Consider the following 25,276-nt stretch of genomic DNA (forward strand, 5'->3'; position numbering starts at 1 on the left):
ACATGGGGTTCACAGCCACCTTAAATTTTCGAAAGTTAAAGGACACTAGAAAAGGAAGGGCTGACAACAGTCTGATAATCAATAGCCCATTTCCCAGTTACCTTTAGCCTCTCTATCAAAACAAGGCCTGTTGCACAACCATTCATATGAAAACGAGTTAAATTTGCATGACTGAAATCTCATTTTCATATGAAAGGATGAGCACCGAAACTCTATGTGAGAAATAGGCTAAAGGTAATTCGAAAATGGTCTAGTAACGCGGAGCAAAAAATGTAGGTGTGACAGGCTTTGCACTGCCAGTTTGTAGTTTCAACGCTGAAGACCCTGAAGACGAAACTCATTTCCTAATTCTTTATTTGAAGTAATCTTATAAAATAGAAAATACAATCCTGACCTTTAAGCAGTCATCAGTTACAATATTATTTAACCTACAATACAATAGCCTGTTATCGATATATTAAAATTCAGCTTGGCAGTAAGGCATAGAGAACACAAGCAAGGGGAATTGAATGATCATGTTTATTCATTTCTTTTGTTTATGCCCTCTAGACCTCACTATATCAAGCTGAATTTTAATATGTAGAAAGTGACCTATTATTAACATACCCGACTGATCTTAAGATAACCTAAGGGGAATTGCCTTAAAGAACGCCCTCACTCTCCATCCTTAGACAAATTACTATCAGCCATTTCCCGAGTTATGTTTTTTTTTAATTTCTTTTTGTAGCTCCTGTTGTTTAACTGTTAACATTTTTGTCATCATATCTACCTCGGAAACCCAGGGGCAGCTAGTCGAGATGACGCGACGCCCGAAAATATCACGTCGTCCCAACTGGCTGCCCCTGGGTCTCCGAAGATGACCTTTTTTTCAAATTTCTTTTGCTTTTGCATTGCTGTCAGTAACGATTATGACCATAAAAGTAAATTTCTTCTAGTTTTTTATTGATCATAACCTGTCAACACAATGTTTGGCAGCTTATATGCTACTTTCAAATTAAAATACACTTCCTCTATCTACTTTTATATAAAAATACACTTTCTCTATCTATATAGAAGATATTAGACGATGGCGAGAAGATATTCATGTTATTTGCCGGCTGGGAGGTTCGAATAGTGAAAAACTGTGACCGAGGTCTTGAAAATGCTGCCCGAGGCCGCAGGTCGAGGGCAGCATTTTCAAGTCCGAGATCACAGTTTTTCACTATACGGACCGACCCTAAGCCGGCAAATAACATGTTTATTTTTTTCCTGCAGTAAATAGGTTTTACAGATTACAAATGAGTTTGTTTTTTAATACGCCACTATTTGTCGTTGAATTGGCTTGCGCGCCGTCTACTAACGATTTGTACGAAATCTTGGCAACGAGCGAGTAATTCAGATAGTAGACAAAGAAAGATGTATGAAAGAACAGATTTTTTTTTCGAACTACTTTATGTTAGTTGCATTTATTTCACCAGTTACGTTCTCCAAAATTGTTTTTGCGGTGTGGAATTTCGTGCGAAGTTTGAAGCTTTACTACAAAAACAATTTCTGTCAGTCGTTGCTTTTAAAATTACATGAAATCAGACTTTTCTGCCGTAAATTGAATAGCTGAAAGCAAGGAAATTCGTTAAGTGTATTGCACATAAATTCTCCTAAATACAGCAACGATCAGAGAGGTAAACTCGACTGAAATTGACTCAAATTTTACGGCGGAAGAGACACAGAATTACGCGCAATTACGGCGCCAAGCTACAAACAACCAAGCAAACTCTCACAACTTCAAAACACTCAATTGAATTTACTCACAGTGACTTTCCTTGCCATTTTTAAGGTTATTCCCCAGTATTGCATTGCGCATCCCTACTGCGCATAATTTTACGAGTGATTAGCGCGCGAACATTAAAAAATGGCGGCTTTTTCTTTACAACTGGACCTCGCTATAGACCTGGACCTCGCTATAGAGGTAAATCGTCATTTTCTCGCAAACGAGTATGGTGACCTATCATTTTTTTCTGTTGTTTTGAATTGAGTAACAAATTTCCCTGTCTGAAATAAATATGGACCAGTTCTCACGGTAGAACAAAAAGCAATCCTCGGAAACGTGAATTTAGCAAGCAATCGTGACTACAATCATGGTGCTATTATAAGGATTTGTATGGGTTTAAACAAGGTGCTGTTGCTCCTAAACGAACATGGGGACCCCTCATTTTTATTTCCAAATTTAAGTTCCTCTAATATAAACAATCACTAGGCAAAGTTTCACAAAATTCTCAGTGCAGGTTCTATTTCAGTGGAATGACCTTAAGTGAACAGAGATAAACTTGCGCTGACTAATCGTCGATAAATGTGTAAAAAAGGCTAGAGATTGACGATTACCGCTAACTTTTAGGAACGAAATTTAGGCGGCGGGGAAAAAATCCGGCCCGTGGGCCGTATCGTAAAAAGCTTGACCGGTCACGCGCGTATGATTAGCCAATCAAATTAGAGGATTTAGGATTCCGGCCCGCTCAGATACTTGAGAAAAAAAATAAATGAATTTTATGTCCGAGTGACAAGAACAGCGCAGCGAAGAGTGAGATATTGTTCTTGCCACGAGAACATAAAATTCATATCTTCGAACCAACGTGTAATGTTCTTTTAATTATACAGACATACTGATAACGACGTTTTTGACGATTTTCCGAAGATTTCCGACCACTTTCCGAAGATTTCCGAAGATTCTCTAAAACTTGTCCGAAGGTCACACGAACGTTGCCGAAAATTTTCCGAAAATTTTCGAAGATTACCGAAGACTTCCGAAGATTACCAAAGATTGCCGAAGACTTTCGAGGAAGAACCGAAGATGTTTCGATCATACACCAACGAATTTAAGTACAATTTAAGAGACAAACTTGATATCAGTGAAATCATCGATATCTTCACTAATGAGGATATGGAAAATACGCCACTCGAGTTCCGGATGTAGTTTGGTATGAATTTTACGAGTGGTGTATTTTCCAGTAAAACACTTGTGTCTATTTAAGAAATAGAAATTATGTACCGTGTTTCTATCGAGTTATAGAAACACGAGTGGAAGTTTGGGAGAACGAGAAATGCTGTGGGAACATGAGCCGTAGGCGAGTGTTTCCACAGCTTTTTCGAGTTCTCCCAAACTTTCACGAGTGTTTCTATAGCTCGATAGAAGCAAGGGGAACATGTTTCCTATTTCTTTTAGAAAACGCCACGACCATCAAAATGTAAATTCTCTTTGCTCGCGCCATCATTACGTCAACAGCTCGTGCTAGTTCTGTGTTTCCATCGAGTTATAGAAACACAACTTTTAACCAATCAGCGCGCTTATTTTCTTAGGGCTGTTTTCTAAATAATAAATATATGATATTGTTAAAATAAAATAAGCCAAAACTTTTCAGTCTAGCAGCAAGGTTATTTTCCATAAATCAAACGCTCTAAGTTTAGATGCAATAGATCCTTACCACACACTAACTAAATTTACATGACTTTGAATGATGAGTGTGGCCTTGTCTTACGTGCGACACGCCTCAACAAGGACCAATGAAGTTACTCGGATGCGCTAAATGTTAATTTATTTCCCCAAAACTTTTAAATACGAAAAGGTCCACTGCCACGTACGGGCCAAATCACCCCCTAATGTTTCATGAAGACTATATTTGCTTGGTTTATATATTTCTGAAACAAGTTTGGCAGATGAGCTTTCTTTGTTCTCCAGTTTATTTCAATTTGAAAGTCGTGACAAAATGTCAGACTATGACGTCATAATTGAGACGTCACCAAAACGTGCTATAATTTTTTGTAAAATCTGATAAAAAGATTATGTCATTGGAAAGGCCTTGACTTGAGGAGTAAAATGCCGGAAACCGTTTTTTGCTATGATGATTATTTTTTGAGATATGGTAAGTTAAATATTTTTTGTTGGTCCCCCCGGAATTTGCTTAACCATAGTGTCTTTCTTAAGTCAGTCCCTCTGGTTTATTTTTTTCAGTTTTATTATAGGAGGGCTAATAATCTAGAAAAATAGAAAGCTTGATGTTGTCAAAAATCGTATGGTTTTAGAAATTTGATTTTCGGCTTTGTTAGGATGGTATTAACAGTAAAAAAACGGGTGACGTCACAGGTTATGACGTAACAAAACTAGTTTTAACGCAATAACACTAGACGGATAATTTTTTATTCCGATTTTCTTCTTTATTTTTGCTTTAGCCATCTGGCACATCACATGTGCAACATAACTGCATTTGCTGGAACAAAATTACGGCTCCAATTTAGGGATTTTTCTCAAGGGGGGACCCCATATTTTGCAGAGTTATTTTTCATATTTAAAAATGCCATATTTCATTTAATTTTTGTGATATGGACAAAATGTTTTCAGGTTTCAACTCCCCTTGATGTGCTCTTTCGAATACATTGTAAAAAATATGCATATTAAAAACTTCAGAAGTGGCAAAAAACATGACGTCATCACTGTGACGTCACAACTTTGACATTTACTGACATTTTTCACGTAAATATAATGGGCAATAGGTCTCCTGCTCATCTGCCAAGTTTGGTGTAGAAAAAGTCAATACTTTTTAAGTAATGTGAAATAATGTGAAATACCCTAGAACTGACGAAACATTTGGGGGGTGGTTTGGCCCCTACGTGTGCCTTTCCTACCAAATATTAAGGGAAAAAAGATTAAAGATCACCCTATGTTTAATACTCTGATTTATTCAGTTAGAGCGCACACAGAATCCACAAAGCATTATAAAGTTACATGCTAGCCTGTTCAAGCCGGCGAAAGAAAAAGCTGTGGGGAGGGGCACTCTTCACTATTTTTTTTTCCTCTGGCCGTTTTTCGCGCTACACCCCAACCAACTGAACGGCTGGAAGAAGCAAGTGATATTAAAAGCTCTCCTATATAAGTTTTGGCAGCTACTATTTCCGAAAGCTCTAAGACTCTCTATATCTCATAATGAGTGGAAGAGTACTCACTTCGCTTTTCAGGACACAGCAGTATCTGAACGACTATAACCAGCCATAGCGTAAGAGCGTCTTCTAACGCATACTAATTAATATGTTAGTCCACTGTTAATAGTGTAAGAGTTCCGGTTTTTGTTGGGCCACTCAGAGTCTCGATCAAGTCAATCCCAGTCAAGTTTCTGCAGCGAGGCATACCGAGATATGTCACACTCCAAGACAACCAACTGTTTCTTCATTTCGGGCACTTCTTTTTCAACCGCTCGCTTCAACTTTTTCTGGAGGCTGTTCGCTTTTCGCAAGTCTTCTCCTATGATCTTGCCACATTCAGTTAACAGCTTCGAGTTGATGAACAAACTCTCAATCATCCATTTCAAGGGTAGACCAAGCATGGCTACACTACCTGCTATCATCATGAAGCCGGGAGTCGTCAACCCTTTCACTTCGGTATCTGTACTTTCTTTAGGTGGACGGTTCCAGAGTTGCTCGTCGTCATCTCCCTTAACGCTGGGGAGGATACTGGCTGGATTGAAGTAGTAGTACAGAACTGAACGAGTAAAACAAACGTAACAGGAAGAAGTTTTATTACAGTAAGAGAGCTTCCTTTCTCGAATGATCTCTCGAGTCATACTGGTGCATAGGTTAGTTCAGGATCCGCAGAACGGAGGGGGGCCTCTCATATAAAAAGTAAGGAGTTGCTAGCCGGAAAAATTTAAAAGAACCCCTGAGAGGCATACCAAGATCCTAGTTTGTGGGCGTGGCTTCAACTGTTTTTCACCCCTAAGAGGTGTACGTTCCAATTCTCCAACCAACACGTTAAATGACGTCGACTTTTATTCGGCTCAGTACCCTGATAGGTACCACGAAAGATAACGTTGTGGACCTAATTAGGCTGAACATCCCAACAGGCACCAAACCTGCTTCGTAACCTCTAAAAGGCACGACGAGCAACTCCGTCCTTTTTATGTTGGAGTCCCGAACTCGGGGGGGGGGGGGGGGGTTGCACTACACAAGGAAAGATGCTTATTGGATGAGAGAATTTCATTTTATATCACAAAATTCCCCAGTTAAAGACCAGTACAGATCAAAATCCTTACCTCCTGCAGCTAAGACGGCTGCAAAAACAAATCCAATGATATGTACGAATTTGAGCCATCTAATCGCCGCTCTGAGACGCTCCATATCACCTTGTACATCACTCAGACCATCTTCACAATTCCCTAGGTCACGCTTGGCGGTAATCATCTGGATTTCCAAATCCTTGCTCTTGGTACTTGAGATCTTGTAGTCATTTTCACGGGTTTTTCTGATCTGCGTAATTTACACGGATGACAAACAGAAACATGCATTAGCAATTCAGAGTTACACCTGAAAATAGCAAGTGAACTTTTGCTTCAGGCTGATACTGACGTCCATTAAAAAAGCTAAATAGCATAGTATTTAGAAGATTCAAGGGTCAACGTTTTAATTTCATTTTTCATTTGTATTTACCGGATTTTGGCAAAGAGAAGACTGCTTTAAAGAGTCGACTACGCATGCAGAGAAGCTCAGAGCATAAATATACAAAAAATGTAAATATGATTATTATTGCTGCGGAGCGAGCGTAGCGAGCGAGCAGCAACATAAACAGGATTTAAGAAGAATATGTAAAAGGGGATCCAAATTCTCGAATTCATCACTTTTTACCAGAATGCATCGCATTTAACCAGAATGCACTGCGCCACTTTTTACCAGAGTGCGTTGCGCCACGAACTACAGGAGGACGCCTTTTCGCGTGGATTCCAGTGAGAAAGATTAAAGATGTTTTGCTCTGATCTACCTGTAAAACGATGTGAAGGAGATTGTGCCTGCTTTCACAACTCTTGCTTTTGTTCTTAATTCATGCAGTATGTGAAAGTTTGTAAATCTGGACGATTAATTGTGACATCTTAATTTTAAACTTAGTATGTCAATTCTTAGCAGTCTCGCCTACTTGGCCGAATTCTTAAATGAAGAGAAATCGTCGCTCCTAAAGCTCGCAGAATAATTAAAACAAACGAAAACCGTAGAACACGCTAATTTCATATATGCTGCGATCTATTCCTTTTCATCCAAACATGAATTTAAGCTAAAGCTTTAGCATTTTCACACATCGCGATGGACGCGTCCTCGACACAGTCTGTCAACATTCTTGAGACATTTAATGCGTATCAATACAGAATTTATAAGTTAGATTTCTGCTCCTACAACTTCCACATCTTTCGATTTTCGAGATCTGGTAAAGGGGAGATTGATGTGTATCTTTTTATGTTCAAACATGAGTCAGATCACTATGTGCTTTATTGTCACGATCCCTTGTCACACCTCGCCATCCATGTGTAATCATGCATGAAGTTGTAGATGAATCACTGCGTAAAATATGTCACTATCAATAGAATGTGCCGCAGCATTATTATCTTTTAGATACCCTAGTTTACCTCCTTATAAAAGTGTTCATGCTTCGCGATAAAATAAGAATCCGGTGTGTCGGTTTTTTGTGGGGAGACGGGGGTGGGGCGCGGGAACATGAAACCAAAGAATCCAGAGAAAAACTCTCGCAACAAGGCGAGAACTAACATTAATTAAGCTAAACCCACTTGTAACGCCGGGTGCGGAATTCGAACTCAGGCCAAATTGATGGAAGGTGAGTGCTTTGACCACTACCCAAGCCTTGCTTCCCAGTCTAAGACTGCAAATGTAATTTTTAACAAGGAAATTAGTACAGAAGCTGAGAGAAATTTCAGCAACAAGGCTGTACCTGATCTTCAATCTCCTCAACATTTTCTTGGACTTTCTCGTGTATCTCGTTTACAGCCTTCAGGTTTCTCTGCACCTCACTTAGTTTAGTACGTTTTTCTTTCCAACTCTCTGACACCATGTTGAATACATGTAGCAGTCTGGTCCAAGAAAACGACGGAACGGCCTTCACCCAAGACGGACTCGTTGCACGAACTCGCAAACTCTGGAAGACATAGTGCAAGCATGTCTTCCAATTCGACTGACCTTCTGGTTTTTCCAGCTCCTTGAACTTTTGATGTAACACTGCCAGTGCCTCAGGGTTGTCTACGATACTGCGCAATAACTCTGAATCGCTTGATATTTTGTGGCCACCTATTTCTTGTTGAGGGTGTTTAAGTGACTCCAAGGACTCGTCTGAACGGTTGGTAAAATTATCCTGGACGCTATCTTCCATGTTTTGAGTCGGTAGCTGTCCTGTCAATCGGTTAGGACTGCAGTTAGGAGATCAGAAATTATTACAGCTCAGTCTACCGTCTTTACCGATTCATGCAATGTCATGGCTTTCGTAGCTTCTCACTGATTTGTGGTAAAAACCTTATTTTATCGAGATTAAGACCGGAGAGTATTCAATCACAATTGCACGCTTTGTGTTTGTTGCCAATGGCCATATACACTGACAATCTAATAATAGTCTAATAATAAAATACCAGTTTTATTTACCTCTACTAAATATGCTTACGTGTAAAAATTAACTGAGAAACTACCAGCTTACAACTGAGGAAAAAACCGATATGCAAGCGGTCGCCGGAGTTTTTTCGTCAATTTATTCATTTGTAAAGGGGTATTAAATTGTATCTCCGTATTCATTACGTACGGTTCTAGGATTTGCAGTCAAAATATTTCAAAACAAATAAAAAAGGTTATCAAAATATTGCGCGACCGCTGATAAACGGAACATTCATTGCACATCTATTTTTACAAACACTACGCAAGTACGGTATTCAGATCGACTTTTACAGAAATAAAGATGAACGTTTTCATCTAATTGACAATAATGATGAGAAGTTTCCAAGTTCAGACATGTGCTTAAGTGACTTGAGGCACATAACAAGACCTTGCTTACGAATAAACCTTATCATATCATGTGCTCGAAATCTGAACAATTTATTGATAGAAAAGTTAAGAAACTAGACAAAGGATTGCAATGATCAAATTGGGGGATGTAGCTGTCGCTGGAAATCGTACAGTCGAAGTTTAATTTCCCATATATTTGTCTATATTTGATTCCGGGAAGTGGCGCGAACTTTTAAGCGGCGTACAAGTTCGCGGGAAAAAATCTGTTATAGAGAGGTGAGTGGAAAATTTAAAACGCGACTGGACGCCTTCTAGCACAGTTACTTCCTGCAATTTGGTTTATGGAATCCTTTGACTGACATCTTTACTTTGCTCTTCGTAAATTCGTTTCAGAATGAAATTTTAAAGTAAGAAAATTATTTGCCATCCGATTCCATACATTCACCGTAATTTCTCTGGCTGTTGCCTAATCATCAAGATGACAGTCCAACACAGTTATAAGGTATAGAGTGAGATAAGCTTTCATTTTCTTTTTTCAGCACTGATCTGAACTTTGCAATTTTTTCCACATTTTAAGCTTTTTCTCGTGCCACGGCACGCCACCGTCAAAATGAAACGGAAAGGGGGCTTTTCCCCGTGTTTAAATAAACATTCCCTGTTAACCTTTTAGTAATTAGTCGGAATTCCGAGAAACAGTCCCTTATCTTCGTTTCTGTTCGGTTAAATTATACCTGCACGTTTCTATATTTTTGTCAAAAAGTGCTCTGTTCTATGTGTTATTGAAGAATAAAGCGTGAAAGATAAATCAGTGAACTTATGCGGAACAAATTTAAAGATAAATCTGACCCGGTGAATGGCATTTCTTGGAAAGACCAGACTGTTAAAAGTATTAACTACAGCAGCCACCTTAGTTTGATTTCGCTTGAAAGTTTGCTACATGGCTTGTTTTATTCCTGTTTAGGGCAGGAAATGATATGATTTTATGATCAGAATTATGCCTACTATCTCTCTCTTTCATCGATGAAGAAAATATCAGGCGGGTCTAAGGCCCAGTTCAGACGTCGTGCTTCTGCCGTGCCGAACTAAATTCAGGAATTAAGTTCGACAAAAGCACGGCAGAAGCACGGTGTCTGAATCAAACTTTTGAATTAAGTTCGGCAAGCAATTAAGTTCGACAAGCTCTGCCGTGCTACACGACTCTGGCACGGCAGCGATTCAAACGTCGTGCTTCTGTCGCGCCAAACTAAATTCATAAATTATGTCAATGTGTTTTGGCGAGATTTCGTTCCCTCGGGGAGTTAGGAGGAGAATTGTTACGAGGCTTCAGTAAACCCTGGATTTGATTCGACTCTGGCACGACGTCTGAATCAGAGTTGACTTCCTGCCGTGCTACAGTTGAACCAAATTGCAATTTAGTTCGGCACGGCAGAAGCACGACGTCTGAACTGGGCCTAACGCTGTGTTAAAATAAAGAGCTGTAATACTTGTTTGTTTCTCAGAAACGCTATCGCAACACAGTTCCATATTTTGACCTAAACCTCGATAATATTCATTTAAAACTCTTTTCCGATCACGTAACGTTTCCTTTAACAGGTTTTTGGAAATACGACACCAAACAAATACCACTGAGAACTTTGTATACAGCTTCCGAGGGAACTGTGCTGTTTATATAATTTTCAAGACAGAAATCTTGCCCCATTGTTGAATATTTTCAGTTGGCGACCGAAGTTTCGAAGATAGCGACGGACGGCCAAGAACGTTTTCGTTTCCAATTTGAAGTTTCGCCGATATGTCGACATAAAAGACTGGTTGAAACAACCAACTCTTGGAGCGTAAGTACAGAAAAACCAATGGAGGAAGCACTGAGCTGACTTATTCCATGAAATCAGCGTACAAAATACAACCAAAACACTAATCAGTCTGATAATTTTCGATAGGATTTTAACAAACTCTTACCTTTACAAAGTCGGCTGTAATTAGAACGGTAGAACCCCTCTTCAACGACCACAACTTTGGTCTCGATCACCAATCGAACAAATGCTTAGGTTGGCAAGTTTCAGTTTCGATAGCAATAATTTTGAATATATTAGAAAACGCTAAAGTTGGTTCGTATCCAACGTGACTAATTTCCAAAGAAATAAGGATTCTCGGAATCAGCCATGATTTATGACCATATATATTTAAACTTATTGTAAACACACACCTCGAGGAATATAAGTACCGTATCGTATGCGGCTTTTATTAAAAAACGTTGGCCTTGAGCACCAGTCCTTATGCCACTTTCTCAGTTTATCTATTGCAGCCTGTAGCTTATAAGAAATGGTTGTTGTGGTTGACGGTCATATCTATATATATAGTGCTCTTATACCTAAAACAGTGAGATAAAATAACTATTAATAACTCGCTTAAGACTCAGTAACTCACGCGATTTAGCACTGCTGTGCTCAGTTAAGGACACTATAAATCGAGAAGCAAATGTTATTAACAGAATTGAAAACTTTTTAACCCGAAAACAAAAGGTGATCGGGGGTTAGAAAGTTATGTTAATACATGGTGCCCAGCTCTTTCGCAGATGTTACCATGTGCTTTGCGTGGATGTTTTCGCGGAGGATGAAAATGCGTGTAACCTGCTTGAGCTGTCCACGCGGGCAAAATCTACGTCATAATATTGGCTAGACTGCGAGCAGTCTCTCTTTTGCTCGAAAATCCGTGGGGAAGAACGCAAATCAAGTGAACGTGCGAGCGTGACTGCGAGCGTGACTGCGAGCGTGACTGCGAGCGTGACACACGAGCGGCGATCGAGTGGCGAAGCCGCGCGAGTAGCCCTAAGGATTAGCCCTTTCCTAAAAAAGTCAAAAGTTGCTTTTTGCAAGGAAGTTGCTCAAAAGTTGCTCCAAAAATACAAACAAATATGGTATACCACTCAAAAGTCTTGTATAACTAAAATCAGGGGCCAATACGCGCAGCGCATAATGGGAACGATGGATGTAATAAATATTTGTAATCTAAAAGGATCAGTTGCTGCGTGGCACAGTAAACAGTTAATACCGTCAAGTATCAATGACTTTCCGGTGTTCTGATTGGCTTTATTTTCTATGGCAAGGTATAATGATAGATAACAAATCAGTAAATCTAATCAAAACGAACCGGTACGAAAATCCCCGATTTCTGATATGGTCGCACGGTTAACACCTACCGAACCGGACTGTCCAACTCGATCTTACGAGGTAGACACGCCCTATCAAAAAAGAGGAACAACTGTTTTCAGTATATACCAAACCAGTATGTTATCCTACTGGTTTGGTATTTACTAAAATAATTATTCACAAAAAGATAGTTACTTAAAATAGGAATTGCTTCCAAACTTTCATATCAGGCCATATCAACACTACTAAAAATGCACGTCATCGCTATCACCATAAAGCGGCACTGTAAAGCAAATTACATACAACAGTACTACTAATGGTAGAATTATTTCTTGTATAAAGTTATGGCCGCAAATATTTTCGTGCCTTAAGAAGGGCAGCAACATGGTGGCTCCTACTTGAACCAAATTCTGTAATTTTTGAGCTGAGCTGTGTAAGCTGATACAGTCAATATTTTTCTCATTAAGGTGCAAATAACGCAAGAAACGAGTGCAATTATCCAACCTCAGGAGATTGCTTTATGACGTTGGTTGCTATGCAGTCATCGTAATCCTGTGTGCTTTCCTGAGTGCGTGCAACCCAAAACTGCTAAAAGTTTGCTTTTCTGGAAAGACAATAGTTGGGTAATAACTCGTCCCTGGTATTTTGCAAGACTCCTACGAATATATAAATCGATACTTCACACTAAAATCTCTAATAAGATATATATTATAAGCTTGGATTTTAACCTATGCATTAGATATTAGATTGTCGTCATTGCCTAATGAATCAGACCTGAACTACGTGTGATCCCATGACATTAGTTAATTTTGTTATCCTACTAAATGTTGGCAGCATTATTTACAACCTCTTGAAAAAAATCCTGCATATATATATACTACTTGCTACATTGATGCATAAAAATATGTAACTAGTCTAAATATAATAAACCTTAGTTTTTGTCCTTTTCGGAAACAGGTTCATGATTGAGCAAAAATCCACGGGAGTTACCTAAAATGTTGCGACACTTGACAAGACAAACAACGAAGTTAATCCATTTTGAATGCAGTATGAAATTGGCATTTTGGTACCAGGTTATTAAGGTGATTCCCTAGTATAAGAGCCTGCCATAGATTTTCGATGAAACTTGGTATGCTCTTGTTACAGGACAAGGAGATATTAAAAACGTAGTAAAAAGAGGGGTCACCGTGCTTGTTTTCACACGACAATGCTGATAAATACGGTTATTTAGGTGACTTTTGGTAACCTCCGTGTACAACAAATAAGCTCGATTATTTTTCAATGCAGCGTGTTATATCACCCAGACTTTGACTTTCTTTGATTGCTTATTCATCTACGTCCCAGAGAAAATGTCTTCAAATACCCTGCATATTTTTATCCTTCAAAGGAAACATAATTTGGAAATGCGCTGTTGGGCCCGTTACGTCTCCCTCTGTAGTATTTTTTTTTTTTCAGTTATTGACGATATTGTTCTCATTGAAATAGTGAAATAAAAAGTGAGTGTCATCGTGCTCGTTTAAGAGAAAAGGAGCATTTATTTCGCTATCGAGCTTAGTTTGAGGGAAATCTCTTACGTTCTGTACGCGCACTTGCTGATGTGCGCGCGCTAATGACGCGAAAATCGTGCGCAGTAGGGATGCGCAATGCAATACTAAGGAATCTTCTTAAATAACCCGCGGAATCCAAAGGTATGTGGCTCAATTGCAACTGTTCCAGCAACTCAGATACACCTTTAACTCTATCGGCATGCTGCTAAAATGTCCACTCCCACCTCGAAGCCTAGGGTGGTTGCTCCCTCATATGGGCTATAAAGGTATGTGCGGCCAAAAGAGTATGGTTTTCAGCCATTTTGGTCAGAAATAGGGTATCGATTTTGGCCAATTCTGGTCTCAAATAGGTCGGGGTTGGCTTTTGCATTCAACTCTTGAACTCGGTATGCTTTTTATAAGAAGCTACTTTTTCGGTAAGACCATCAACAAAGGCCAGTCAAAATGCCTTCAACATCGGTCCGAAGTGGGAATGTAATTATAAGACAGGTCTGAAACAGGGTATTGATTTAAGGGACAGGTATTAACGTATCGAATTTTTGGTCAGGTTATAAATAGGATGGGAGGCGCGGTGGCCTTATGGCTAGTGCGCTCGTCTCCGGATGGAGCGGTCACGTAGGGGCCAAACCACCCCCCAAATGTTTTGTCAGTTCTTGAGTATTTCACATTACTTCGCATTACTTAAAAAGTGTTGACTCTTTCTACACCAAACTTGGCAGATGACCAGGAGACCTATTGCCAATTATATTTACGTCAAAAATGTTAGTAAATATCAAAGTTGTGACGTCACAGTGATGACGTCATGTTTTTTGCCACTTTTGAAGTTTTTAATATGCATATTTTTTACAATGTGTTCGAAAGAGCACATCAAGGGGAGTTGAAACCTGAAAAAATTTTGTCCATATCACAAAAATTAAATGAAATATGGCATTTTTAAATATGAAAAATAACTCTGCAAAATATGGGGTCCCCCCCCTTGAGAAAAATCCCCAAATTGGAGCCGTAATTTTGTTCCAGCAAATGCAGTTATGTTGCCAATGTGATGTGCCAAATGACTAAAGCAAAGATAAAGAAGAAAATAGGAATAAAAAATTACCCCCCTAGTGATATTGCGTTAAAATTAGTTTTGTTACGTCATAACCTGTGACGTCACCCGTTTTTTACTATTAATACCATCCTAACAAAACCGAAAATCAAATTTCTAAAACCATACGATTTTGACAACATCAAACTTTCTATTTTCTAGATTATTAGCCTTCCTAGAATAAAACTGAAAAAAATAAACCAGAGACTGAATTAAGAAGGACAGTATGGTTAAGCAAATTCCGGGGGGACAACAACAAAATATTTAATTTACCATATCTCAAAAAATAATCTTCATAGCAAAAAACGGTTTTCAGCATTTTACTCCTCAGGTCAAGGCCTTTCCAATTACATAATCTGTACATCAGATTTTACAATAAATTATAGCACGTTTTGGACGTCATAATCTGACATTTTGTCACAACTTCCAAATTAAAATAAACTGGAGAACGAAGAAAGTTTATCTGCCAAACTTGGTTCAGAAATATATAAACCAAGCAAATATTGCCTTCATGAAACATTTGGGGGGGTGGTTTGGCCCCTACGTGGGTCCGGGTTCGAGCCCTGGCCGGGACATTGTGTTGTGTTCCAGGGTGGAGTAGAAATAGTCCTAGTCGCTTCACGCTACAGAAAACGGTATAAGCTCCGGCCTGATGGGCCACTTGGTTCGTATGTAGACTTAACCTTACCTTTACCATAAATAGGATAGAGAAAATCACAGATTTTGGTGTTAAATAGGGTGAGGGTTTGGGGAAGCGGGCCGCACATCCCCATCCAATTTTTCTGGGAGTATCCCTTCCCCCGCCGGGCACCGAAGTAAGGAAGGACAATCCACAGCAGGGAAGAATAACGAAGCGCGCAAAGTCTAAAAATAGAATGCAATGTTTTGGGAATCCGCGAGAGTCAGAAGAACATAAGCATGCTCTGAGAGAAATAGGAGGAAAATGAACATCAAATTTGTTTTAAAAATTGTTTTAGGAACACTTGCTTACCCGCTTGAAAAAGCGTCAAATCTTCCACCATTTGTCTGAGTTTGTCTGAGTTATGACGTCACTCGCGCGCTTCGCTATTGATAGACAGACAGACAAGCTTCAATTTAATCGTTCTTACACTTAGGGATCTTCTGATCCACAACATGCAGTATCTTTTTTTTCTCAGGCAGGGCATCTTCCACTGCGTGTTTGCACATCAAACAATCCATCTTGGGTTTTTCCAGCTCTTTTTTGACATCCTTGCATTCACTGACCAGCGTATAACTGTCGAATAACACTTGAGCCTTGCGTATGCAGTGTGTCGCCACGCCTAAAAGGCATCCAGCCGTAATCACCCTCACGGTAGTTCCAGTCTGGACATCTTCTCTTATATAAACCCAATAGCACAACACTGTAGACACAAAACAAAACAGAACAAAAATTCGAAATATTTTAGTACACTTTAAAACAACTTGCTCGGCAAAGCTGTAGGAATATACATCTAAGATGGTCGATTGTGAATCTGAAATAAGATCATATATTTCCCTTCAGTGATTTAAATTTCTCGTGAGGCCAGAAACTGACGAAACTAACCATTAATTACAACATAAAAGCTCCCATACCATTTTGCTTTTACGAGGCAGGGGTTTGTTGCGACTTAGCTCTTCCACATTTTGCTCAGAAACCTCTAGGCAACTTTTCAACTTCTTTTCAATTTTTTCCCTTCGCGCAACTTATTTCACATTCGGCCATCTTTTTGTATTCTGAGCAACTTCTACCCATTCTTGCAAAGTTGGAGCAGCCTTCAAAAATCAAAAGCAACTTCAACCGATTCTTACAAAGCCGGAGCAGCCTTCAAAATTTGTGAAGATTCAGCGAATGTTTTCCGAACATTTCTTAAGTTTTAGGAAGATTGTCGAAGGTTGAAAGGGGGTTTCCGTGAAATATCAAAGATCTTTCGAGTTAGTATCGACACCTTTTGGCTCATCTAGCATGAAAATATTAAAAACTCATCAGCAAACGGGTCGATGCCGAATTCGAGCAACATTTGCGAATGGTTCCACTTTTCGTAAAAGCTTCGTCAAGTTATCCATTTTTCATCGCCGTCTAATCTATACAAGGAAAACGTAAGAAAAACAACACGCTATGTCGGCCCGTTTGACATTCATTTTCTGTAATGTATGAAGGCCTTGCACAGTGCTTGCCTTTGAATTTGTACGCAAACATTTATAAAAGTTCCGAATGTGTCAAGACATTCTGGGTGAACACTTAATTTCAGCAACATAGACATAGCACATTTTTAATGTCCCCTATAAGTGGAAACTCCGTCCGAATGCTGACTGAGCAGTTAAGACTAAGACCTAAGCTAGAAACACTTACTTCCAATCATGACGAGTCCTGTGGTCAATTGTACAATGATCCAGTTGATGGTAGTACGAGCTCCTGACTCCAGCCTACTCACAAGCTTTTGCAAACAGGCTATTTCAGCTCCGCACCGAAATACAAGTTCCTTCATTGTTATTAAGTTCATTTCCCATTCCATGCTCTCTATGTGGGAAATCATGAAAAGATTCCCACAGGCTTTTTTTATCTGCCAGATTTAAGAAACAGACAGTGTTACGCTTATTAGGAATGAGGGACAAGAAATATACAGTACTGCATGCCAAAGGTAGATCAACGGTAACTGCAATTGATGTAACAAACTGATGTTATAAATGGTATTTCTGACAAGAGCGGTGAAATAAGTAGTTTGTCGGCCCGTGATATGACAGGGTCTTGATACTTATCCAGGGGCATCTTGGATACTAGTGATACTCTGGTATATGAGGAAGGGTATATCACTTATGACGCAGTGGTCATCTATAAGTCTGAGAACCAACAGCGTTCTGTAAGTCCGCAAAATTTTTATCGTTTTATTTCATTTTTTAATGGGATCGGCGGTTTTTTCCTGTGTAAAGTCCCACAGAATTGAAAGGTCTTCTAACTACTTCGAGCTTGAGTCTTGGTTCCTATTCGGCTTTCTTGCATGTCTTTTGTCCAAATGGTTATTTTTTTGGCAGGTTTTTAATGGCCTGCTTTTAACCTCATTCGTTTTGTATTCGCCGAGTAGGTCAGTCCCAGGTCTGATAATTAGGTTTTTTGTGGAGCTTATTATTTAGCTGAGGGTATGAGATCCGGCCCGAAATTGGTTAATTTGTGTAATATTTTTCTGTACAGTACAAGAGACACGGAATAGGGTTCCAACCTCTGTACTTAATCCGGGTAACAGGAAACATACAACAATATTTTCCTCGATTAAATGTTAGACTCCATAGTAATAGATGTCCAACAGTAGCAGTTAAAGATAGACATGATGATAGATGCGAATACAGTCTAACACTACTGGAAAAAAGACCTGAAAACAATTTCAGACTTTTTGGGCCGACCCACACACGACGCTCTCATGTGGCTTTGATAGCTCAGTTGGGACATCAGTGCACCGGTATCGCAAAGGTCGTGGGTTCGAATCCCCTTCAAAGCCTGAAAATTTTTTCAGGTCTTTTTTCCAGTAGCGTTTGGCTGCATTCGTATCTATCATCATGTCTAAATGTTAGACTGTAGAAGGATATGGCGATGTAAAGGATTTATAATGTCAGCCGAATTGTACTGTTCCCCAACCTAACAGGCACCTTAAATGATATTAAGCCTGCGTACTTAATTGAGCGTTTGTCAAAACCAGACTTAACATATCAATGAGATATCAACAAGGGTTATCCTTACCTCGATCCCAGGAAAGGCAAAGGAGAGAGAGCCTGGAATCGAGCTTGGATTTTCCCGTTTGTCAGAGTAAGGTTTTTGGAAAGGAAGGGACTCTATATGGGGTTTTCCCCATCACCTTTCTATAAACATGGCTGCAGCCCTCTCTCCACTCACGCAACTTCCCTACAACAAACGTTCAACTCAATCGAGATGAACTTTGTAAATCATTCTATAATTTCTCTAAAATGAAAGGAAAAAGAGTTTTGACACAACTGAGAAAAATACCTGTTCTTCCAGCCTCCACTTATCATGTTCCATTTCCTTGAGTTTAATACATTTGATTTCTTGCACTTTCGTCTTCATCTCGTCTCTTTCTCTAGTTTTGTCTTTTTGAATCGAAAAAATCTTTAGGATTTCCATTGCTGCGGCGAAAAGGTAAGTAAAAAATGTTGCTATGGAAACGTTCCCAATTAGCTGGATGACTTTGTCAAGGACGAAGTGGGCGTAAACTACCCACTTTGGTGGATCTTCTGGCACCCGCTCTGGCAGTTGTTGCGAAGATGCCGGCCATAGCTGGTTTCCTCTTTCTTGTAACGGAAATGGAAATGGTTTATCAAGTGTCTCTTCTACTGGCAAACTTTTAGAATCTTTACGAGTTCCATAAGCCATGGTATTTATACAGACAGCAATCCTTGTTGAATCTTCCTGTTGATTTGAAGGAAACCTTCATGTAAGAGGCGAGATTGGGACCGGAAATCTGAAACTGATTACAGTCTAAGGTTCCGACTAGCTATATATCCTTAGGCATATTCCAAACGTCGTGCTACTGCCGTGCCGAATTAAATTCAAGAACTAAATTCGACTTAAGGTGGCTTCCTATAGTTTCACGATTGCACGCGCACATAGGACGAAAGCTCAAGTAATCTGCGCGCGCTCAAAGAAAAACGTAAGTGTTTTTCGATTTTTATGACTTCAAAATGAGCACAAAAAGCAAAACTGACAGTGAATTTCCTTGGCTTTCCTTCAGAGAATTTTTTTTTTAATTTGGCTCAGTTGTAACCACGTACAATTCCTATAAAATACTCTACTTTTGTTAAAATCTGTCAGAGCTAATCTAATATATTTAGAAGAATGACAAATTACAGAATAATGGAAAAACCGTCTGAACAACCTTGACTTTTCACCAATTCAAAATGTCAGGCAAGATCATTTCCATAATGTGGCAAAGTATGAAAAAATTTCACCGAAAGAACGTATAAATTACCCTCTAAGAACTTGACGTTTTAGGATGTTTTAAGTTGTACAGGGCTCCTCATTTTGTCATGGTGGACGTTTGAATTTCCAAGTTTAGGCCAGGGGGGATTCAGACCTTGAGCTAAGGGGGGGTGGGGGGCATTTTGTTTTGTTTTGTTTTTTTTAATTTTGCTTGCCCTGCCGGCTTTTCTTCCTTATGCGATTTTTTTTACCCAAAATAAGAGGGGGGGAGGGCGGGACCCCTCCCCTAGATCCGCCACTGTATGCGTTGCTTGATATTAAAATGGCGGCCCGAGAAGGATCTCGCGTAGGTCAAAAGAGGGGTTGTCGGCGTTTTCGTTAACTGAACAGTTCTTGCACTAGAAGAATTATTATTTTCTATGTGTAGAAACTCTGGAGTAACAATTTGTAGTTTTAACGGCAAAACTAGATGGCACTAACATGGCGTCTCCACACAAAGCTCTATAAATTTGGGTGAAACACTTTTCCGAATAACGCGCGAGTGAAAAACCGCACAGACCAAAATCTTGGAAAGGTTTTTTATATATCAGTCATCTATCATATTATCATATACCAGATTCTTGACTCTATTTATTGAATGGTTACGATTTTTTTTGCCGACGTAACAGTGTAAACCAGCAATAGCCTCTTTCTCCCAAACTAACCGAAGTAGCGCTGGAGCAGAAACTGAGTGATCGTCCGTCTGCTGGTTATTGCCTTGGCGCTCATTCGTGTGTCTCAGTTTTTATCACGTGTTACTCCATGTGCATTTTGTAGAAGACATTCATGCATATGTCTGAAGAATAAAGGCAAGTAGCAAACAGCGAGCTCTTATATAAGATTGCGGAGAAAGACAAAATTTAATTCGCCATTTTTCAGCCGTTATAACCGACGTACTTTCGATGACTCAAAGTACTGGTGATGGCCGCGTGGGCCAATTAAGCTGCCTCGCTTTTAACGAACGGAAGACTTCAAACTCAACACTAACGGCATCTAGAGAAGTTCGTTACTAAGAAATGGCCTCCCTCTTCACCACTGAGAGCTTCTGATGGCTTGGGAGTAGCTCAAGTTTGAATTACTAAGCCGTTTTCTCGGGCTCGTTCACACGAGAAACCCAAGCCAGCTAGCGTTTTTAAACTAGATCTGGATGGACTTTTAAAACACATCAAAGCAGCAATTCTGTTTTCAAATCAGTGGTTTGGGGTCGTTTCAGGAGCTTTGCAGGGGTTTATGGCCTGTGTGTATTAAATAAACATTATACAAATATTTCCAATATTAAAATTTGCGTGACGTGAATCATGTATCTTTGCGCCACAAAAATCGTTCCTTGGAGCCTATAAAATTCCTAAGGTTGTCTGCCGAGTTATTTACCCTAATTTTTTATTAGAAACGTTAATAGTTTTCACCTCCGTTATGAAAAATGATAAAATCGCTTAATTCTAAACATATAAAACAAATGGACTGGTTACAATTATAGAATTCCAAGAAAAACCGGACGAAATTGAGAACGTCAACTGAATAACCCTGCGCTTCAAATTTAAGCGCATCGTTAATTTCGCTTTTACTGCTGATTTTCGTCTCTCATTTCTGAAGTATCTTCTGTTATACTGTGCTTAACTTAGATAATTTCATCAAAAAGAAAGTTACAAATATTATACATTTTAAAATCGACCGCTGTACTAGTATTTTCGTATCGAATATTCTAGAGTCATTAAACTATCGTTTCCCAGAAACATAATTTTGTATCAATATTCTCGTACATTAAAATGTATTTTCACGTTTGTTTTTCCGTTGGTTTTCCCAGCACAGTATCAAGAAAGTAACACACAAACGGTTTACATTTGCTAGTAAGTATAGGCGGAGAAATCTGCCTTAACTTAGCTCCAGTTATAAAATAGCGACTGGGTAGATTTCAAAAGCGGAAGTGTTTCCGGGAAGTATCAAGTGCCTTTCGCTTTAAAAACTTGACTCTTACTAGATTTACTCCTTTGGGAAATAAAGCTGGGAGGGCAATAGCCAATAGCAAACACTGCCTTTATAGGAATATCGGTTCTGTGCGATAAACATAATTTATCAAGTAAAACCTGGCTTGAGGCCGAATATCAGTCGATAGCCACTGACATGAATAACTTCACCTTCCTGAATGGCGTATGAGCATCTCTGATTGTATATACAGTATTATATATTTGGCTCGGTATTTATTTTATGTCTTGGGTTTTCATTAATCTTGTATGGGCTAGACGCAGTTGAAATCTATAGTGGTCTCCTCGCAGTTTTAAGTCATTTATTTATTGGTTCCTGACGATTTCAATCCAGCCGGTACCACATCAAATCATAGCAAAAGGAAAGTACATCGGAAGAAGTGAAACTGGCGTATAAGAAAGCAATTTAGTCGACATTTCTTACACAGAAACACATAGCAAAACACTGCAAATTGTTAGGAAATAATTACCTTTTCATCCCACGAAAATATAAAGACCCAACTGTTTGTTTGAGCACTTTTAGAGCTTCCAATCCCGTGGTTTGCTCAATTCGAGCAAAAATGCATTGGTGAGCATTTTCAACTTAGAGGAAGTGATCACATGATCACCAGGTGTCATTGGATTCCTAGAAATCACCTCAACAAGAAGTTGATCCCGGAGAGGGATTACAATACCAATATTAGCCGACTTAATTACAGTCAAACCAAATGAAGCTTACCCCTCAAGATTACATTAATGAATTGATTACTTGAATATTGAACCCGCTAGTCGTTTCAAGAATGCAATAATGAAATTGATTATTGGAAAACTGAACCCACTAGTCGTTCCAAGAATACGGCCAAAGGGCTTAATTTTCAAAAAAAAAAATTAATATTGATTTTTGAAATGACTAGCCAGTTCAATACTCAAATAATCAATTCATTATTATATTCTTGAAACGATTAGCGGGTTCAATATTCAAATAATCAATTAATTAATGTACTCTTGAGGGGTATGCTTCACTTGGTTTGACTGTAATATGGCACACAATTCACCGCGGCATATCCCGGGAATTTAACAAGTTGATTTGTCCCCGGGGAGTGAGAATCTAATACCAGCCAGTACTTGTTATCGGGGTGGGGTTCACCTCGAAATCGTGGTGAAACTAAAAGGCACAAAGGGCGTAGCGTAGCTCGAAATGAAAGGACTTCAAAAGCTTTATTCGTGCTGTGTTTGAAGGTAAATATAAAGTTTGCTTTGTGAAAATTTAATCATTTTTATGCCGTTTTTGATAATATGTAAATCGCAATACTAGGGACACAGTAGAATTCCAAAGCGAGTGTTCAGATTTTTCTCTCGTGCCATGTCTCATTCAGTTTTATCCTTGTACGTCACTGGGATAGGGGTATTTGATCGCTTTAGTATGACCTTTTAGCTTAGGGGAAGGTAATTTGACCAAACTTGCGAAACATCCAGGGGTTGCACGGCCGGAAAATATTGAACTTTCCGCCTGGATGGTACATGACTGATAAGTCTCAGTGCTGGTTGTTTGTTCAACACGGTAGATCATAACCCTCTCCTTCGCCCTTTACCTTCTCCCTCCATCTTACCAGTATAACTGCTTGGCTTTCACACAATACTGCTTTTGGGCCGGGTAGCAGTGTGTGGGAAAGAGGAAATTCTGCGTCCCCGACCTTGGTTTCATTTAATAAATGGCGGCTCGATCTTTCACTCCCGCAATCAGTGGCAAAATTTCATTATTTATACGATAATTTAACCTCTCATTGATGTCTTGTTTTTAAGGATATAGCAGGCGTTTCTTTGCCAGGAGCTGTTGATGAAAATTGTCGAAATCCCCTCCAGCCTGACGCTGAGTCCCATCTACTTTGATTCCCGCGGCACATTACATTTGGAAAATAATCAAGGGGTTATTGTCTTACAAGGGCCACGAATCGACTGAAAATCCCGCTTAACTTCTAAATTCTCGCGGGGCCGGAAGGAAAAATTGTGCTCAGGTATTTGCACTCCCAAACTGACGAAATCCCTTTCAGTAACGCGAATGATCCTTTTAAAATTATCAAATCCTGTTAACTGTCATCATACAAATATTTTCCCCACATTTATTCACCTTAAAACCCCATATCGTACCTTTCTATTTTAGCGATATCGCCCGTCTAGAGCGCTTAATAACTTCTTAGAATTTCCAGCTATCAATAACAACAGGCATTTTCCAGGAAACGATTACACATCGTCGCATCCTATTTGTATCAACTCCTCTAATTCAGCAACTCCATTATCAGTCAGTCGCAGTGTTGGGTTGAACACGGTTTCAACTGGTACCTTGCACTCAAGGGAAACTGAGTTTCAGCCGATCGCAGTCCGGCGCTTGGTGATCAAAGCGTAGTTCAGTACGGGGAAAGAAACTGCATGGATTTGAAATTCGATCAAAATATCTCCATTTTTCCGGATGCCGCACTGACCTTAGAGAGGAACATCGCTCAAATGGCTTACAAAAAGACAGAAGCAGGGCCGCCAGGTTTTGACAATGTTTCCAAAGTTACTGCATTCAGCTTTTCAAAGAAAACAGGATGCTTCCATTGGATTCGAATTCATGCTAAAACTATTCCATAGCACGCTTTGATGACTTGTGGGCAACTGTTGGCTGAGTGAGTTTCCACGAAAAGGGAGCTACACATGACACGCGTAAGTGAGTTTGCTTAAAATGAACAGATGATTCAAACTTCAAAATGTTTCGTTATAGGTCTAGTTTAGCCAGGATATCGTTTTCAACGCTTAATTTTTTTGAATGATTTGCGAGAAAACACACTGAGTCTTAAATGCAAGCAGCCACTGAATATTGTTTCTGTAAAACTGATTCATATCAACATTTCCAAGAAAGAACAAACTTATTTGGGAACAAATTAATCGAATACGGACAATATGGGGTACGAATGTGAAGCTGAAACTTGCAATTAATGTTGCAAATTTATATTCAAATTAACTGAAACTCGTTGATGGAGCTTGAAGACCACAGACAACTGGCTGAACCCAAATCCTTTTCACGCAGATCATGTTGTTGTCATATGAAAAATGTTTTTTTTATTCCCAGAATTGTGCAACAACAGTGCTCATGTGCAATGAGTGCATGAAATTGACAAAGAATAGCTTCTACGCTTTCTTTAACAAACTTTAAAATAATGATAATTACAAATAACAAATCTTAAAAATTACCAGTCGATTGGCAGTGTAAATCCCGTTGTAACTGAAAACTTTTTTTGTCGCTTCAAAGATTTCCTTTCGGCGAGCCTTGGTTACAACGAACCATAATTTGGGTGATCATGAATAAATGTTTTATCTCGCTCTACCGTTTTTCGACCTAATTTTAATCAAGTAGATTAAGATTAATCGATCATCATACTAGCAGTATTGCATATCGAGCAAGTTGAACTCAGTAAACGCAGGATTTACTTCACTTCCCTTCACAACTAGAACGTACTTGATGGGAACATGTATCTCGCACGCATCATCGAAGTGACTACAAGGTCGATTTTTGATACCTAAATAATCAAAACATTACTCACCTCCGTTGGTCAGAAAGGTTAAGCCAATATGAAAGAATTACAAATATATGTTTGGGAATTTTGAAACTGGTTAGTACGTAGCATACGCATTCCTTCGCCTCTAAAGTGAAACTGAAAATTGCTTCGCGAGCAGTTTAAATTTGAAAATGACATCACATGACGATCCGCTGACCAAGTGATCCGTTACTGGAGTCAAATATCCCGTAT

The 25,276-nt window shown here is 39.2% G+C and overlaps 2 protein-coding genes across 4 annotated transcripts; both read right to left on the reverse strand.

Annotated features, from left to right (window-relative positions):
• Positions 1-337: 337 nt before the first annotated feature.
• LOC110046091 (uncharacterized) lies at positions 338-11,745 on the reverse strand. Of its 2 annotated transcripts, none has more exons than XM_020751763.2 (4): positions 10,744-11,745; positions 7,733-8,187; positions 6,054-6,267; positions 338-5,503 (listed from the first exon to the last, which is right to left on the reverse strand). In XM_020751763.2, the coding sequence occupies exons 2-4, from the start codon at positions 8,165-8,167 to the stop codon at positions 5,121-5,123; spliced, it is 1,032 nt and encodes a 343-aa protein (XP_020607422.2). In that variant the 5' UTR covers positions 8,168-8,187; positions 10,744-11,745; the 3' UTR covers positions 338-5,120. The 2 variants fall into 2 exon arrangements, with proteins under 2 accessions (XP_020607422.2, XP_020607421.2); XM_020751762.2 differs by having other exon boundaries at positions 7,733-8,204.
• Positions 11,746-11,852: 107 nt separating this feature from the next.
• Positions 11,853-25,170, reverse strand: LOC110053289 (uncharacterized). Of its 2 annotated transcripts, none has more exons than XM_089297648.1 (4): positions 25,070-25,170; positions 18,559-18,978; positions 16,915-17,125; positions 11,853-15,946 (listed from the first exon to the last, which is right to left on the reverse strand). In XM_089297648.1, the coding sequence occupies exons 2-4, from the start codon at positions 18,940-18,942 to the stop codon at positions 15,660-15,662; spliced, it is 882 nt and encodes a 293-aa protein (XP_089153774.1). In that variant the 5' UTR covers positions 18,943-18,978; positions 25,070-25,170; the 3' UTR covers positions 11,853-15,659. The 2 variants fall into 2 exon arrangements, with proteins under 2 accessions (XP_089153774.1, XP_089153773.1); XM_089297647.1 differs by lacking the exon at positions 25,070-25,170 and adding an exon at positions 21,980-22,101.
• Positions 25,171-25,276: the final 106 nt, after the last annotated feature.

Source organism: Orbicella faveolata, unplaced genomic scaffold, assembly GCF_042242905.1.
Source record: "Orbicella faveolata isolate gen_17 unplaced genomic scaffold, um_ofav_v1 contig_3, whole genome shotgun sequence".
NCBI classification, from domain to species: Eukaryota; Metazoa; Cnidaria; class Anthozoa; order Scleractinia; family Merulinidae; genus Orbicella; species Orbicella faveolata.